This window comes from Poecilia formosa, unplaced genomic scaffold, assembly GCF_000485575.1.
Source record: "Poecilia formosa unplaced genomic scaffold, Poecilia_formosa-5.1.2 Scaffold158, whole genome shotgun sequence".
Lineage (NCBI taxonomy): Eukaryota > Metazoa > Chordata > Actinopteri > Cyprinodontiformes > Poeciliidae > Poecilia > Poecilia formosa.
In genome coordinates, this window is record NW_006800097.1 from 181,206 (window position 1) to 198,475 (window position 17,270).

General features: G+C 34.2%; 3 protein-coding genes and 1 long non-coding RNA gene across 5 annotated transcripts in view; all 4 read left to right on the top strand.

Moving 5' to 3' along the window:
- Positions 1-17,270, top strand: part of LOC103146392 (H-2 class I histocompatibility antigen, Q9 alpha chain-like) — a 285,415-nt gene that overhangs the window by 7,294 nt on the left and 260,851 nt on the right. The gene's annotated exons all lie outside the window — the stretch shown is intronic.
- On the top strand, positions 713-7,290 carry LOC103146458 (major histocompatibility complex class I-related gene protein-like). Its single transcript, XM_016677544.1, has 7 exons — positions 713-1,745; positions 2,102-2,380; positions 2,651-2,941; positions 3,204-3,308; positions 3,616-3,639; positions 3,768-3,819; positions 4,362-7,290. Exons 1-7 carry the CDS (start codon positions 1,574-1,576, stop codon positions 4,441-4,443), a joined length of 1,005 nt encoding a protein of 334 aa, XP_016533030.1. The 5' UTR covers positions 713-1,573; the 3' UTR covers positions 4,444-7,290.
- LOC103146459 (zinc-alpha-2-glycoprotein-like) lies at positions 8,922-9,873 on the top strand. The gene is given in 2 exon segments (XM_016677548.1): positions 8,922-9,198; positions 9,490-9,873. Coding segments are annotated over 2 exon segments (606 nt in total). The 5' UTR covers positions 8,922-8,939; the 3' UTR covers positions 9,837-9,873.
- LOC107837612 (uncharacterized) overlaps positions 16,271-17,270 on the top strand; it is a 7,168-nt gene continuing 6,168 nt past the window's right edge. For both annotated transcript variants that reach the window (XR_001663649.1, XR_001663650.1), the window contains exon 1: positions 16,271-16,366. This is a non-coding gene — a long non-coding RNA (uncharacterized LOC107837612). The remainder of the gene's footprint in view (positions 16,367-17,270) is intronic.

Here is a 17,270-nt window from a genome sequence, read left to right on the forward strand (position 1 = left end):
TGGGCATACTGGCAGGAAGGGACTTGTTTTTATTTTGGAGGACCAGGCTGGATCACAGACTATAAGAGGGTGTCACAGTAAAGGTGCAGTTTTATCAAAATACATAGTCATTGAAAATTGACAGAGGGCCAAAGTTTAAAAAACAAAACCATTTACTTTACCAAGAAAAAGCCACAATTCTGTTTAACATTTGAGGACTGCAGTAGAGTCCCTTGTTAAAGTGGCTTATTGCACAGCTCAGACCCTCAATTAGCTCAGTGTAACTTAACTCTGTACAACTCTATTATAACTTACCACCATTATGCTAACTCTGTTAAACTTATCAACTTAAAGTCAACAGTTTTGAATCATTACAACCTTTTTATTATTTATTAACAAAATAATACACAGTAAAAATGCCAGTGTTGAATTAACACCCAAAAGTGTGCATATGTGTTCAAGTCAGCTGGTGTTAAAGTAAAACTTTTGAAAGTGTTAAAAGATTGACACCCTTTTTTTGTTAAATTAACACCGGACATTGTTAATATTCAACAATACAGAGTGTCACATTAACATTACAATGGTATTGGTGTTAAAATATGTTGAAAGTAACACCAGTGTGTGTACTGTCGATCACAAAACACAATGTGGTGTTAAAAAGGTAAAAATTGATCCCACAAGGTGTCGATATCAACCAAATCCAGTGAAAAAAATGTTCAAAACAATACACAGAAATTGAAAGTTTAACTTTTATTAAATGTGTTAATTAAAAAAAAAAGAGTGTCAATATTTTAACATTTTCAAAAGTGTTACTTTAACACCAGCTAACTTGGACACATACACACTTTGGGTGTTAATTCAACACTGGCATTTTTACTGTGTAGGTCTTTTTGTGCAGTAGTCAGAGACTGCTTCTCATTATTATTATTAATGGCAATTAGAGACCATTTCTGCCATATTGACATGGGTTGTGGACTGGAACATGTTATTAAGAAAGGGAAAAACAATTTTCTTCAGAATAAATTGGTGCAGGCTTTAAGTTTTGAAATGCTAACCTACAATATAAACAAACTGACTGGCAGCTCAGGTGAAGGTGATCAGGGAGGCCAATCAGATTTCAAGGGTAGCAGATGCCCCCCGACAGCCACCCCTATGTCCACAACCTTTTATGCAAAAATGTGTTGATTGTGTTGGAACTGCTGAGTGTGTGAATAAACTTGATTTGCTGCTCAAAGGTTACTGTCAAGTCTGGACTCGCCCAAGAAGTGTTTAAATAATATCTGAAATATCAGTGCCATAAATTTCTTTATTGTTGGTAATGAAACACGAAAAATAAAAATATATATATTTGATGGAAAATGTTGGTAATTGTATTCAACTAGATGCAGAATTTGGAAAAAGAAGAAATGGTTTGAAGCATTAGGTTCAAATCCTACAAAAATAACAATGACCAGTTTCAAATTCAAAGATTTTAATTGTTATATTGTTTCTCCTTGCAGAGCATCATTCTCTGCAGTATATTTACACGGCATCATCTGGAATCAAAAGCTTTCCAGAGTTTGTGGCTGTTGGTCTGGTTGATGGAATCGAGTTCATGTACTATGACAGCAACACCATGAAAGCAATCCCCAAACAGGCCTGGATGATTAAAGTCACAGAGGATGATCCACATTACTGGGAGTTTCAAGCACATGAGTTATCCAGAACCCAGAAATCTTTCATAAACAGTATAGAAGTTGCAAAGCAGCACTTCTACCAAACTGGAGGTTTGTCAGCTTTTTACTGTTAAAATAACAGCATTTCATTCAATATTATTAGAACTCTTTCCAGATGAGTGAGATTAAAACCACTACACTGTAACATACCAGTTATTTCATTGGTGTTCTCTTCTTGACCATATAAAAGGGCACGTTGAGGAATTGCACAAAATGCATTTGCTTGCAAGACATATTTACACAGTTCAAATGAGCCATAATGTTAAATTATTTATTTTCTACATTTGGTGAAAATGTAGTTTTTAAATTTCAAAGCAATGGCAGAAATAATCTGTCTAAAATCCTCTTTCTGTTGAAAAGCTACATTCACACAGCCACTAAAAATCTCAGTGGTTTCTGTTTCTCAGGTGTTCACATCTTCCAGAACCTGTATGGCTGTGAGTTTGATGATGACTATAAAGAAGTTGAAGGTTGGGAAAGCTTTGGTTATGATGGAGAGGACTTCATAGCATTTGACCTGAAATCAGAGAGATGGTCTGCTCCAGTACATCAGGCTTTTATCACTAAAAACAAATGGGACAAAGACAAAATGAAGGTGACCCAAACAAAGCACTACATCACCCAGACGTGTCCTGATTGGCTGAAAAAGTATGTGGAGTATGGGAGGAACTCTCTGGCGAGAACAGGTACTTTTATTTTTACAATGACCTTTTTGTTACATGGTTATGTGTCTTACATTAGTGACTGTTTTTGTAAATTTTCTATGTGTACTGTTGTATTTAGAACTATACCTGTGAAATTATAAATTCAGTTTTCAAGTCTGAGGTTTTGAGGACTTTCTTTTTCACAGAGCTTGACTGTTTTTTGATAGGGAAGAATGTGTTTTACTGTCCTTTTTCTTATTATCGGCTTTTTGTACTATCACCTTTTAACCAGTATTGTATTTTTCTCCTCAGATGTGCCTTCAGTGTCTTTCCTCCAGAAGTCAGTCTGTTGTTATGCTACAGGTTTCTATCCCAGTAGAGCTGAAATGTTCTGGCGGAGAGGTGAAGAGGAGATTCATGATGGTGTAGATAAACAGGAGGTTCTTCCTAACAATGATGGGACGTTTCAAATGAGTATTTACATTGACCTGTCATCTGTTCCCTCTGAGGACTGGACAAAATATAAATGTGTGTTTCAGCTATTTGGTGTCAAAGATGACCTTGTCATCAAACTAGAGAAAACACAAATACTGAGCAACAATGGTGAGAATAACATGAGAGGTGAAGGATAATTTTGGGAAATAAACTGTAGATTAGAGGTGCTTTTATTTTTATAGAAGTTTAATGTTGATCTATCTATGCTATGAACTGTGGTTTCACTTGTACAGCAGCATCACATGTTTGTTTACCAAATGTTAATTTGAAAACTAACCAGCTACGTACAGTAATATTTATACTATTACATAAATAATATTATTAATAGCACATGGGGGATTAAAGTGCATATTTTATTTTTTCTCCACAGTCTATTCAGGTATATCCATCATTTCTTGGGTCATACCTGTTGTAATTCTTTGTCTTGCAACTGTTGCCCTGTCTGGATACATTTACACGTTGAAAAAGAAGAATGGTGAGAAATCAACTAATTTTGTTTTGGTTAGATTTTGAGCTGAGATGAAAAAAAAAAAGCCAAACTTAACTTTAATAAATAATGTCACCTTTCTAACATAATGGCTTAAGTTATAATTAGCCAGAATTGATTTTTGGAAAAAAGGTGGTGATATTTTTTTCCAAAGATGATGTTGGCAAGAAAATAAAAGACTTGGACTTTTATTTATCAAAGTTGATGCTACCTAAATGTAAATTAAAAAAATCACAATTTTACATAATAAAAGTAAAACCTGATATAACAGCTCAAATTGTGTATTGTTTTTCAGGTAAAGACAGGCGTATCATAGATGGTGAGTAAAACATGTATAAAATACTTATTTGCCAAATAGTTTATTTTGATAAGAACTTTTTTCAGCAGGTTTTTATTGTATAATTCAAAATAAAACAGAACCTTCCTAACAGTTTGTTTGACTTCCAGCTGTGAGAGTTTATGAGGCTCAGGAAGAAATGCTTTCCAAAAATGAACGGAAGTGAGTTATTCCATATATAAAACAGTCACTTTCAAACTGAATAGGGAAGAACTGCATGTTTTTTAAGTAGAAAAAAAATAATGATTTGGATGAATTGATGTAAGCAATGATTCCCAAGTGATTACTCTCAGATTCTGAGAAATTACTGGATAGTGAATTTTTTTGAAATAGTGCAGAAATGCACTTATGTAAATATAACTGGCAAATGAAACTAAATATGTAATGTTTTGGTTTTTCTGTGTATTAATTTATGTTTCTGTATTCAGTTGAGTCTCTGTGTTTTCTCATCCACCCCGATTGCTCCCAGCTGTGTGTCATGTTCCCTGATTACCTCTTGTGTATTTAATCCCATCTGTTCACTTGATTCTCCTTGTATTTTATACTTTTCATCAAAATATTTTGGATCAAAAGAATAATATTTTAAAACATTTGAATGACAGATAAAATACTTAAATGTTGTAATTATTTGGAAAGTGCTATAAAATGAAATTATTTCAAACATTACTTTGTCACTCTAATTGTTTATTTCTTAATTTTTTCAGGTTGTCATTTAGGCACCGAGATCAGGATCGGCTTCACCACCTGCAGCAATTTGAAATGAGTCGTCTTGAGGATTTTACCTAACTGGAATTCATAAGCTGTTTACATGAACATTTCTAAATGTGAACTTTATACCACAAAAACATCAGATTACCACTTTTGAAGTAGTTCTTTTTGTATGTTTTGAGTTTTTCCTTATATTTATCTAAGCATTAATATTAGCTACATTTATCATGTCAAAAACTAATACTGAGGTCCAGTAGTTATATTTTTGTCAATTTCTTTTCTTACCTCTTATATATTTTTACTGTCACTGGGATAGATGAGTATACTTTATTATGAAAATGTATACCCATCTATCCAGTGTGCCCACTACACTAATCACCAGGTTTAACTATGTTTTAGTCTAAATGCAGAAGATATTTGCTGTTTTGTCTCGTATGATGGATGTTTAACCACGTTAAACATCAGGATGTTTAGCTGTAATAGTTGTGAAGCATCAATAAAGACCTGAATGGAAAAGAGACACAAAATAGCTAGAGATGCTGATGGAGGCAGAGAAATAGTTTTATCAAAGAGTCTGAATATGAAGGCTCTGACCCATTGATTGATTGATCGTCTTATTTAGGTAAATCTGGAAACAAACAGCTGACAAACATGATCCCAGTTTGTGAAACTAAACAAACCAGCAGACTGAAGTTTACACAAGCGATTGTCTCTATTTGTTTCTCCAGTTGGAGTAAATGCTGCAAATCAATGACTCAACCAATCTGCTGGGTTTCTTTGAAACTTTTTAAACAACTTTGAATAATTACTGAACTGTTCAATAACATAGATCAGTTGGAATGTATGTATGATTTAATTGAAATGATTATTTTGTAAAGCGTCTCGAGATTACATCTGTTGTGACTATGCCCTGTACATTTAACTGAATTGAATTAAGCTGAATTGATTGATTTAAAGAAATCGTTTTAGCAATTTTATAAATGAATTGAGATTAAGTAACACAATCTGTGGTGGAGTCCAAAGATTCTTATGAGGCAGAGCAGGGAGGAAGGTGGGAACCAGGAAACGGGTCCAGACTGGGTTGAGATTCTGATCTGACATGTTTGTCACTATGATCCGATAAACTGGTAGTGGGAGGCGCCTTGGGCTCCATTTGTCACTTTGATTTAAGGGAGGAGGTTTATTTTTTGCTGAGACTTATGAAAACACCACATTTAAGATTAGAATATTATGTTCAACTAATAATATAATACAGAAACTTGGGATAAATGAAAAGTATAAATACCTGCTTATTTTAAAAAGATTATTTTAATCTGAAAAACATTCAACAGAACACATAATGTATTTAATGACTCTGCTTCCAGATGACGCCTTGAGTAAATGGGATGTTTCATTTTCATTTTTCTTTGGATAGTTTTAAACCAACTTTAAGAAACTGATGACCAATTTAAGGAACTTTGCAGCTGACCTGCTTCCTCATTTTGTCAACGTGCCTTTAAGGGAGAAGGAAGCAAATCACAGGCAAAATGTAAAGTCACAATGGCTCCAGTGAGGACATTAACCCTTCTGATTTTACTGGAAATAAAAGAGACAGAATCAGGTGAGCTACTAATTGATAGATCAGTCCTGTAACAAGTATGTTATTTTGACTCTGATGTTTATTTGATGGGATTTATGGGTGTTTACCTGGAAGATAACAATATAAATCCCTTATTTAACCAGTATGGTCTAGTAATGGAACCATTGGGTCACTTTTTTATAGCATTACTTTTAAAATGTAACATATTTAGTAGAAGCAAACTCTAGGTCAAGTTTACATGTCTGTCTTGTAAATATTTTTTACATTTCTTGCCTGAATCTTCATGGGCATGTAAGTGCACCGTGTAAAACACAGATGAAGACATAAAAACTGTTAAGAAATTAAAAGTATTTAAATGATGCAGGAGCACAACCTGATCAGGACAGAGATTAAATATATTTAGGCTTCTTCCTCCAAGGTAGATAACAGAAATGTTTAGGTGTGCAAAATGAAATTTAGCACCTGTTACCATGAAAAATATTTTTTTCATATAGAATAACTGTTTTGGTGTTTTTTTTGCATCGACCACTGACACATAAACCAATTAGATGTTAACTGATTGTCGCTATAATTCTCCATATTAATGTCAGTAACAAATTAGGTTTTTTTTTAATCAGTGGAACTGTACAGACAGCTCAAAATGATGGATACCTCAGTCGTAGAGTTTAAGCCATATTCCATCAGCATAATGTTTTTCACGATGGAGGTAAAGAGACTTGTAGAGGGAGAATTTTATTATTGCCTTTTCAGTAGATACCAGCAGAATGATCAGGAGATAAGCGGGGTCTGTAGTCAGTTCATCCAGATGATCTCCCAAGAACTTTGGTGAATGAGCTACAGCCCAGCGTTTCTGAGAGTATTTTTGTTGTTACAGTCCAGTTGGGTTGTTTAGATGGGCAGCTTCAGAATATGTATCCATGATCTGCTGTGATTTCCCCAGTTTCTCCAGCACAATGCAGATGTAGCACTGAATTTATAGTTTTCTGTCACCGTTATGAAGAAACAGTTGATATTCTTCCAACCAAAGTCCCAAGTGTTGGAGTTAGTCAATGAAAACTGTTTCATAGATCCTTTACCATGTCATCTGTAACCACAAAGTGATCACCCCCCCCCCCCACCCCATTATTGTTTTATGTAGTTTCCCCGAGTCCCTTTTAAGTTTGTTCAAACACAATTTTTACCAGTGCTTTGTCCTTTCTATAGTCATCTGCATGAATAAAAATGTTAACTAAAAAGTCTCTAATAGTAGAGCTGATTATTTGTTTTGGGCTTGCTGTCATGGCATGTGGTTGAAGGTGCAGTGAGGAGACGCAGGCAGGCCCAGGAGCTGAAGATGAATAGCGGTTTCAAAGATGAAGAAAGCTCAAACAGTCCAGAAACACAGGCAGCTCGGAAAACTAAAACTCAGCACCGATAGCAACTGATAAGGCTGATATACAACAGCTAACATCGTCACAGGACTAAACCGTTCTACTGTGACAACATAACCATAGACGACTAGCGACATTGACTTACTCTGATGCTCACAAGGACTAAGACTCGACAGGTTAGACGATGTAAGACGAGGACCCGACAAGGAACAGAGAACACAGGTGGGTTTAAATACACAGAGAGGGTAATCAGGGAACGAGACACACCTGGGAAGCAATCAAGGGGAAGGAGAGGAGCCACAAGGAGAACAGAACTAAGTAAACATAGAAAAACCTAGAAATAAATACAATGAAAACACAGATCCCAACACTTTTAAAAAGCAAATATTTTAAAAAGTCTTGTTTCTGTATTTCTTAAATAATGTATCAAAAGCCAGGTTTTGATTTTTCAATAACTGTGTACAGAGCAGTAAGGTCATGTGGTACCCAATATTTAAACCCAATGACCAGTGAGGCAGGTAAAGTCAGGATCTCAATGGAAATATTATTTACATTCAGCAACAAGGCAGTCCAAAGACACTTACACCAACAAACCAGAGCAGATATGTTGGGCAGATATGTAAGACCCACCTCTCCTTTGCAGGACAGAAAACCTCAGTTTTATTTATCCAGGTGAATCTTTCAATGTTTGTTGCATTAGTTAAAATGCTCATTAGTAATGGGTGGGGGAAATGCAAGAAAACCTGCAATAATTTTCACTTTGATTGTCTGTATTCTGTTTCCAAAGTCAAGAGGAAGGAGGCTCCAGTATGCTACTTTAAAAACAGGACTCTAGTTGATATAATATGACAAATCTCTAGATAAATACATTCCTAAATATGTAATAATATAATTGATTATTTCATGTAAATTTTGAAATTAACGTGTAAATTCTGCAACCAGAAATCACATTATTTTATTTTACAGAGCATCATTCTCTGCAGTATATTTACACGGCGTCATCGGGAATCAAAAGCTTTCTAGAGTTTGTGGCTGTTGGTCTGGTTGATGGAAACGAGTTCATGTACTATGACAGCAACACCATGAAAGCAATCCCCAAACAGGCCTGGATGATTAACGTCACAGAGGATGATCCACAGTACTGGGAGTTTCAAACTCGAGGATTATTTGGAACCCAGAAATCTTTCATAAACAGCATTGAAGTCACAAAGAATAGATTCAACCAAACTGGAGGTTTGCCAAGTCGTCTAAATATTGTTACATTTTCAGATTCCACTTATTAACAAGGTAACAGCGTTTTTATTCAGTGTTATCAGGATTGTTTCCAAATAGAAATTGAAACCAGCATACTGCAACACACCAGTTACTTTAACCAACACCTGGAATGTGCAAACACATTCAAAGCACATTTGTTTACAAAATGTAATGACAGTTTTAATTGGCTGAAAGTTTAGGTTTTTTTTATGTTTGTAACATTTGCTGTAAATCTAGCTTTTAAATTTTTGTCAGAGTCAAACCTGCTTGCAAACTGAATCCTGCTGCTCTTTCTGTTGAAAAGCTACATTCCCACAGCTGCTGAAAATCTCCGTGGTTTCTGTTTCTCAGGTGTTCACATCTTCCAGAATATGTATGGCTGTGAGTTTGATGATGAATATAAAGAAGTTGAAGGTTGGGAAAGCTTTGGTTATGATGGAGAGGACTTCATAGCATTTGACCTGAAATCAGAGAGATGGTCTGCTCCAGTACATCAGGCTTTTATCACTAAAAACAGATGGGACAATGATAAAATGAAGGTGACCCAAACAAAGCACTACATCAGCCAGACTTGTCCTGATTGACTGAAAAAGTATGTGGAGTATGAGAAGAACTCTCTGGTGAGAACAGGTAGAATAACAAACTGTTTATTATTCTGTACTCTGTTTATTTACATTTTAAAGTGATTTTGCTTATTTTTTGTTACAATTGGATGTTTATGTATTTCACAATTTTTACTCTTTTTTTGTCCATTCTCTATATCTATGTTTGTGTTTAGGTCCTTATGTGTGTTTTGCATCTTGTTTTTTTAGTTCTAAATCCTTGTCATTTCTAACCAACATTATGTTCTAAATATAATAAAATTCTGCAGTATTCAAAATACATGGTTGACTCATTGCATTATTTCTTTTCTCTCCTCAGATGTTCCCTCGGTGTCTTTCCTCCAGAAGTCTCCATCCTCTCCTGTCAGCTGCTTTGCTACAGGTTTCTATCCCAGCAGAGCTGAAATGTTCTGGAGGAAAGATGAAGAGGAGATTCATGCTGGTGTGAATAAAGGAGAAATCCTCTCCAATAATGACAGAACCTTCCAGATTAGTGTTGATTTAAATCTGTCATCTGTTCCACCTGAAGACTGGACAAAGTATGAATGTGTGTTTCATCTCTCTGGATTCAAATGTGACGTTGTCAACAGACTGGAGAAATCAAAAATCAGAATCAATGTCGAAGGTGAGAATAAAATGAGAAGTGGGAAAAGGTTTACAAAATAAGCCATAGTGAGGTGCTGTAGGTTTTCATATTTCCATAAATGAATGCAGAAATATAATTTTTTTATGTTTTCTTTATTGCAAAAATGTTTACTTCTAGAGCAGCATCATAAGTTCCTGTTGTGGCCCAGTTCAGACTAAATGTTAACCGCAAGACAAAATAGTTACATAATTATATTGTAGTAAGACTATATTACCAACAGCTAAGCGACATACATGGACTAAGAATAGTCTTACTCATTGTAACTTAATTTCAGTACAATGAATATTTAATATGGAGATTTGTACTTGTTTCTTTTCCACAGAAAAGCCAAATGTGCTGACCCTCCCTTTAATCATAGCTGTTGTAGTAATATTTGTTTTAGCTGTTGCTCTGGTTGGATCCATTTTTTACATCAGAATGGGTGAGAAATCAATTAATTTGGTTTCTGTTATTTTATATTTTAAGCTGAGCTAAGAAATATACAGCTCTGGAAAAAACAAAGAGACCACTTCAAAATGATCAGTTCTCTGATGTTACTACATATAGGTATATGTTTGAGTAAAATGAACATTATTCTTTTATTCTATGAACTACTAACAACATGTCTTTGAAATTCAAAGCAAAAATGTAATTTTTATATGCAGAAAATGAGAAATAGTCAAAATAACAAAATGATGCAGCATTTTCAGACCTCAAATAATGCAAAGAAAACAAGTTCATATTCATTTACAAACAAAACTAATGTTTTAACTCAGGAAGAGTTCAGAAATCAATATTTGATTGAATAATGAGGTTTTAAATGAGGTTCAGTGTAGTGGGCTCTTATGTTTTTTCAGAGCTTCATATTTATCTAAATGTAAAAAATGCACACATTTTATGATTACAAGAAAATCACAAAACTGTTCTTCAGTTTTTACTAAAACGACTCAAACTGTGCTTTTATTTTTTACAGTCAAGCGTCGTCCATCTCGTGAGTAAAACACGTCTAAAATACTCTAATCTAGTTATTTGATAAATAGTTTTTTTTAATTTGATCTTAAGAACCTTTTCACCAGTTTTCTATCTGCAGCATAAAGCAGAATTTTCCTAACAGTTTACTGTTTGACTTACAGCTTTACTATACAATGAACCTGAGCAACAAATACTTCAAATAAGATGAAGATATGGAAACAGTGAGTTATTTTCTAAATCATAAAGTAACTTTGAAATTTTAGCTTGACTTTATTAAACATAGTATAATAAAAGTATAAACAAAGTTAAATACAATCAAAATAAATTTAACACAAAGGCAAACAAAAGAAGAAACAGTAGTAAATTATATTTACACATTCAAAGGAGTGGGTAAGAAGTACAAACGTCTTTTTACTCCCACCCCTCTTACATCTGTAGCATCATCCAATAAATTACTGTTCAGGTTAACTTGGTTTTACCAGACTTTCTTAGTTAGTATTTCCTATATCCATATCTATAACATTCATCATTTTTAACATATTAAAGTTCTTTCTAAATAAATGTACCACATTGCAGTAGTATTTGAACCTATTTGATAACTTCATTAAAATACATAGAAAAGTAATGTTGTTAAACATTCTGCTGACTGAGAAAGTATTTTAAATGTTTTAACTATGTGGAAAGTACTATAAAAATGAATTGAATTTATTACATTTACTTGTTCACTTTAATGGATTATCTTTCTTTTTTTCAGGTTGGCATTTAGGCACCAAGTTCAGGATAAACTCTATCACCTTTAACTATTAACAATTTAAGACAAATCATCTCTAGGAATTTATTTATCTGAAATTCATGTAAGGTTTAAGTGAACATGTGCAAATTTAATTTTAAAAATCTTGATATAAAAACAGAAAACAGTACCATTTTTTGAGGAATATCACATTTTAGCAAAGAAACACTGAAAATTAAATTCTATACCACAAAAACTTCACTTTTGAAGTAGTTTGACTATTTTTGGTAGCAGTAACACTTGGAAAGACATATTGTTTATGTCAAAACCTGACGCTGATGTCCAGCCTAGTTACCTTTTTGTTATATTGTTGTTTTTATCTCTTGTGTATTTCTGCTGTTTTTAAATAAAGTGCTCATTCATATCTCATTATTGTATATTCATGCACATTGGAGAAGATGGGTCTACATTGTTATAAAAACTGACTACTACAAAAATCACCAGATTTAACTAAATTTTGAGTTTTAATTAAGTTTTTCATGTAATATCTATATTCTCCAGCTAATTTCTTTAATAGACCTGACCAGGGTAAGGCAGATTTATTTGCATAACACGTTCCAGTGGAAAGATGATTCAAAAGTGCTTTACTTGATGAAAATATAAAATAATGCAGGTATGTATAACTGTATAACTTTTTTCCTTAAAAAGAAGCGAAAGCAAAAGCAGGGGACAAATGCTTTTTTACCACAATGGGTAACACTTTATTTGAAGGTGGTGAATAAGACTGTCATTACACTGTCATAAACATGTCATAACACCTGTCATGAACATCAATAAGCCTTCATGAATACTTATGACTGTTGTCATAAAGCGTCATTCGGTAAATTATGACACTTTTAATACAAAGTTGACATTATTCAAAATGTCTTTGTTATGACAACTTGACATTAACCAGGAAATCATTACTGATATAAATTTGTTATAAAAGTATTACTGATTGCACTTTAAAAATTAGGTAACTTTATGTTATTAAAGGTAAAGTTTAAACAGTAATGATTTCTTGGTTAATGTCAAGTTGTCATAACAAAGACATTTTGAATAATGTCAACTTTGTATTAAAAGTGTCATAATTTACCGAATGACGCTTTATGACAACAGTCATGAATATTCATGAAGGCTTATTCATGTTCATGACAGGTGTTATGTCATGTTTATGACAGTCTTATTCACCCCCTTCAAATAAAGTGTTACCCAGCAATGTGTGTTGAAAACCTATTTATCAATTACAAACCAAACTGCGCTTCCACTTTGCAGAAATATTCAAAACTTCTAAAGAAACCTAGATGCCTTTAATGCACATATAAGCTGGTGTTTTTGTATGTTTGAAATTCATTTTTAAATACTGGATATTTTTGTGAAGATGATCAGCAGGGACCCATTAAACACACATTAGTTAATGGTTTTAATACTGCTTCAATTTTAACTCACTTATGTTATGAGTCTTTTATTACAGTGATCCACTCTGAGGTATTTCTACTCAGCATCTTCAGGATTACCAGACGTCCCATCGTACATGTCTGCTGGTTTTCTGGATGATGTTCAGATCAGTTACTGTGACAGCAGAAACAACAGAAACATTCCTAAACAGGACTGGATGAACAATGTTAGCTCAGATAATCCACATTACTGGGAGGAGGAAACTCTAACACAGGGGTGGCCAATCCTGGTCCTCGAGGGCCGGTGTCCTGCAACTCTTAGACGTCTCCCTGGTCCAACACACCTGGATCCAATAGCCGAATCACCTCCTAAGTGCAGTCAGGTTCTCCGAGTCCTGCTAACGACCTCATTATAATGTGGATTATCTGAGCTTATAGAGCCTCAGTGAAAATGTGTTTATTATTATTAACGCTTTGGTGCAAAAAACTGATTGAAAATCGATTTATTTACTGCATGTTTATGTCTGTTAAGGCTAAGATGGAACGGGACTGAAAGCAGCACTTTAAAGCATTCAGACGAACAAAACAGAGACACGATCAGATGACTTATTACCCCGCAATAATAACTCAGTCCATAGAAAAAACCTTACATAACCTTGTATTAAAGCAGAAAGTACAGCGGCCACCGTAAGAAAGGCTTGCAGTATCAATTATGCTGCAAGAACTGATCAGTAGATTATTGCAAGGGAACGCAAAAGAAAAAAAAATCCCCATGTCCCCTGGAGGGCTCCGTAGGTTTTGATTCAACAATCAACTTTTCATTACTTTTTATCATCTGGATCATTTTGGATTAACCACAATTTCAAAATTCAAAATAGACTAGTTTCAAACCATTTGTTTGTTTGTTTATCATTTACACATGGCTCTGACTAAAACCGTTATGCCTAGTGTGGTCTGGTTCTATAATATCTATTTTCTTAATTTTTTAACTGAATTCTCAATAAGTTAAAAACCAAAATAATCAAGGAGTTGGACTAAATTCAAAGTTGTAATCAACAAAATTATTTCACAAAAACATAGATTTTTATCTCTTATATGTAAAACTAAGAATAAGGTTTGGAAACTCACGTTTGTCAGTTTGCGTTTCTTCATATTTATTCAGTTGTAGAATTATTTCAGACTTCAGCTAAATGGGTGGAAACTAGTAAATATGTTAAGATACATAAAAAACAGCATGCAAAGTTTTCTTGTTGAGATGTAAAAATAAATGTTCTTTAAAATACCTGGACAGAGACATCACTATCTGGGTTTGCTTTTAACTGAAAGACAAAAGAAAGTAACATTTAAATATTTTAATAATTACAAATCATATTTACTGCACCATGTCTTCCTAATATAGTGCAGTTCAAATACACACTAGAAACTATCTCACACATTTACTGACGCAGTGAAGATTTTTTTACTAATCATTTACATAAATTTTTCCTTTTTATCACCACAGCAAATTCCATTGTTATAATCATCCTAATTATTGTTGAAGTTGTTGTTGTTGCTGCCATTGCTGTGATTGGATTCATTATTTACAAAAAGAAAAATGGTGAGATCTAAACATTATTCTTTTCTTTTGTAACATGACTTTGATGTGGTGCTTTGATGCATCGCAAAAAAATTTAATAATTTTTCTGTGTAACCCAGACAAATAAAATAGAAAAACAATTTTGACTGTATGAAGTAAAATTTTATATAATTTTAATTTCAGCCATACATCCTCCACCTCGGAAGTAAAATTAGTCTATTCTATATAATTTAATCTGAACTAGCTCACAAAGGAATTATATATTTACTACTCACATTCACTCTAACGTAAAATTTAACCAACACCTTGTGTTTGCTTGTTCAGCTGTAAATAAACCTGATGTCCAACAACAGATGTTTCCTTTATCCTGAAGAACATGAAGGCAGGCAAACAGTAAGTTATATCAAATGTTAACTAGTTGACTTTAAAACTAAATTATCATGAACTGTTTGTTTATTTAACTAAGCTTTTGGGTTTTATTTTTCATCATTAAGGAGAAACATAGTCTACCATATGATGATAACAGATCATATAAATAGGAATGTTTTCAGAAATCTTCATATTTTTCATTTATGTAAATTTAACTGACAAAGCTTCTCTTGAGAAACTGCTGGTTAGATCACATGAAAACAAATGTTTATGGGGAAATAAATAGTGTTACAAATGTTATACCTTTTAATTTCCCAAAAAATTAACTTTTCTCTAGATTACTTAAAGAGTTCCTTTTATATTCATAGATTTTTGTTTTCTGGTTAATGGTTCAACGGTGAAATCAAGAGAATCTTTCGTCATAAATAGACAGTAAAATTTATTTTTGATAAAATCTTCAAATCAAAAGATATAAAACATGTTTAGTTGATATTCTAAGTAACTAAGTTGTAATTCAGCCTGCCAATATTATTAATATGACTCCAGTTAGCTGCACTTTTTTGAGCTTGAAAATATTTTTTTCCATGGTAATTAGAAATGACCATAGTTTATACATCTTACTTAGCTTATAAAAACAAAATGAAACATTAGTTTCCTTCCTTCACAGCAGCTGTATTGTAAGTAGTCTGTTTTTGTATCGCCTCCCAGTTACACTGAGAACTCAAAGCACTTTACACTCACAAACGTCGACACAATATGCCAATAAGCAGATCAGTAACTTATGATTACGTATCAACAGGAGTATCAACTTGTGAGATAAGAAAGCTGCAGTCACCCTGTTGCTCAGATACAAAATTTCAGTCTAAAGCATATTACAGTTTTTCAGAATTTTAAAGCTGGCAAGTTTAGATTTTAATGGTGTTTGACTTTTACATGTTTCAATTCACACAATTTTTTCTACTGTGGATTTACACTGTACTTTATTAGCTGGGATTTATTTTATTCTTGAGTTGCTGGTTTGTTTTTGAAGAGAAAGATGATGTTCTGACATTACTGCTGTTTTATTTTATATGTAAAATATCGCCTTTTCTGAAATAAAATCCTTAATTAAAGTTTACATACAATTTGTTTATACCCTATACTCTGTAAATCTGGGTATTTATTCATAAAGATTCTCAGTCCTCAAAGCATTCTCATTATCTTACCCTAAAGAACAGTGAGAAGTCTTTCTGTGTTGCGGGTCTGTTACTGTCCCAGCGCTTTTGTGTGTGAATTTTAAGACTCGTCAAGATCATCTTTTTTTTTTTTTTTTTTTTTTAACCAGGATGATCAGCAACCAATCAGATCTCGTTCTTGTTTCAGCCAATCATATGAACGGACCCCACGTGGGGGTATACCTTACAAGCCAATCATATGGCTACAACATCGCCGTGGCCATGTTGAAGTACAGCCTATTTAGCCCTCATCCTGGCTTTTGGCAGAGGAGCGGTAAGTAAAATATCTATCTTAACATGTTTAGCTACTTATTGTTATGATTATTAATGCTAATCGGTTTAATTGTGCAGCTGTCAACACAAGCTAGTGAGCTAAGTCAGTGAGCTATGCTTCCGCATAGTCTGTTCCACTATGGGGGGATTTTTCTGGGATCAAATCTTCACTTGTTAACTTCTCTGCTCGCGCTGGAAACAAAGTCGCCTGGCAACCTCTCGGCCAATAGAATGAAAGTGTTATACTGGGGCCTGTGTTCATAGACATATAAATGTATGCCATATACAGCATAAATTCTTAAAAACCCACAGCTGCATCCATCCAGTCATCCAGCTGCCTGTGTGTCTGTATTATCTATGATGGATAGGTTTATAGATATATACGTTTTCTCTAGATAGATAGCATGTCTTGACTAAGTGGTAACAAGGTCCATTTTCTTTTGTTGGGTGAACACACCTGCCTATCATCAGCAGGCTGTTGATGATCAGTAGCGCACTGCTGACAGATATTTAGTGAGGAAGAGAACACAGACTTGCTGTCTGTCCTGTAAGTCTGTGTAACGAAGCAGAAGGCTGCAGTTGTTTCTCCCTACATCCAGTGGGCGGCGCAGGTTGCTATAGTGAACACAGGCACACCCACTAGAAGGAAACAACCCGCCCCTCCCCCCTCCACCCAGCATGGCACTTTCATTCTATTGGCTGCAACGGTTGCCAGGCGACGGTACGTTTTGCTCCGCGAGAGCAGAAAAGGGCAGTTTCTCAATACTCAAGAACCCAAGAATGTTCTTGTGTTCTTGGTAAGTACGTACCCCAAGGGCGTAGGTTCGGTCTAAGTTTTGGTGGGGACCTTGACCCCCCCCCCCCCGGCAGCACAGTGAAATGCCCAAGAGCACCGAACATTTTGG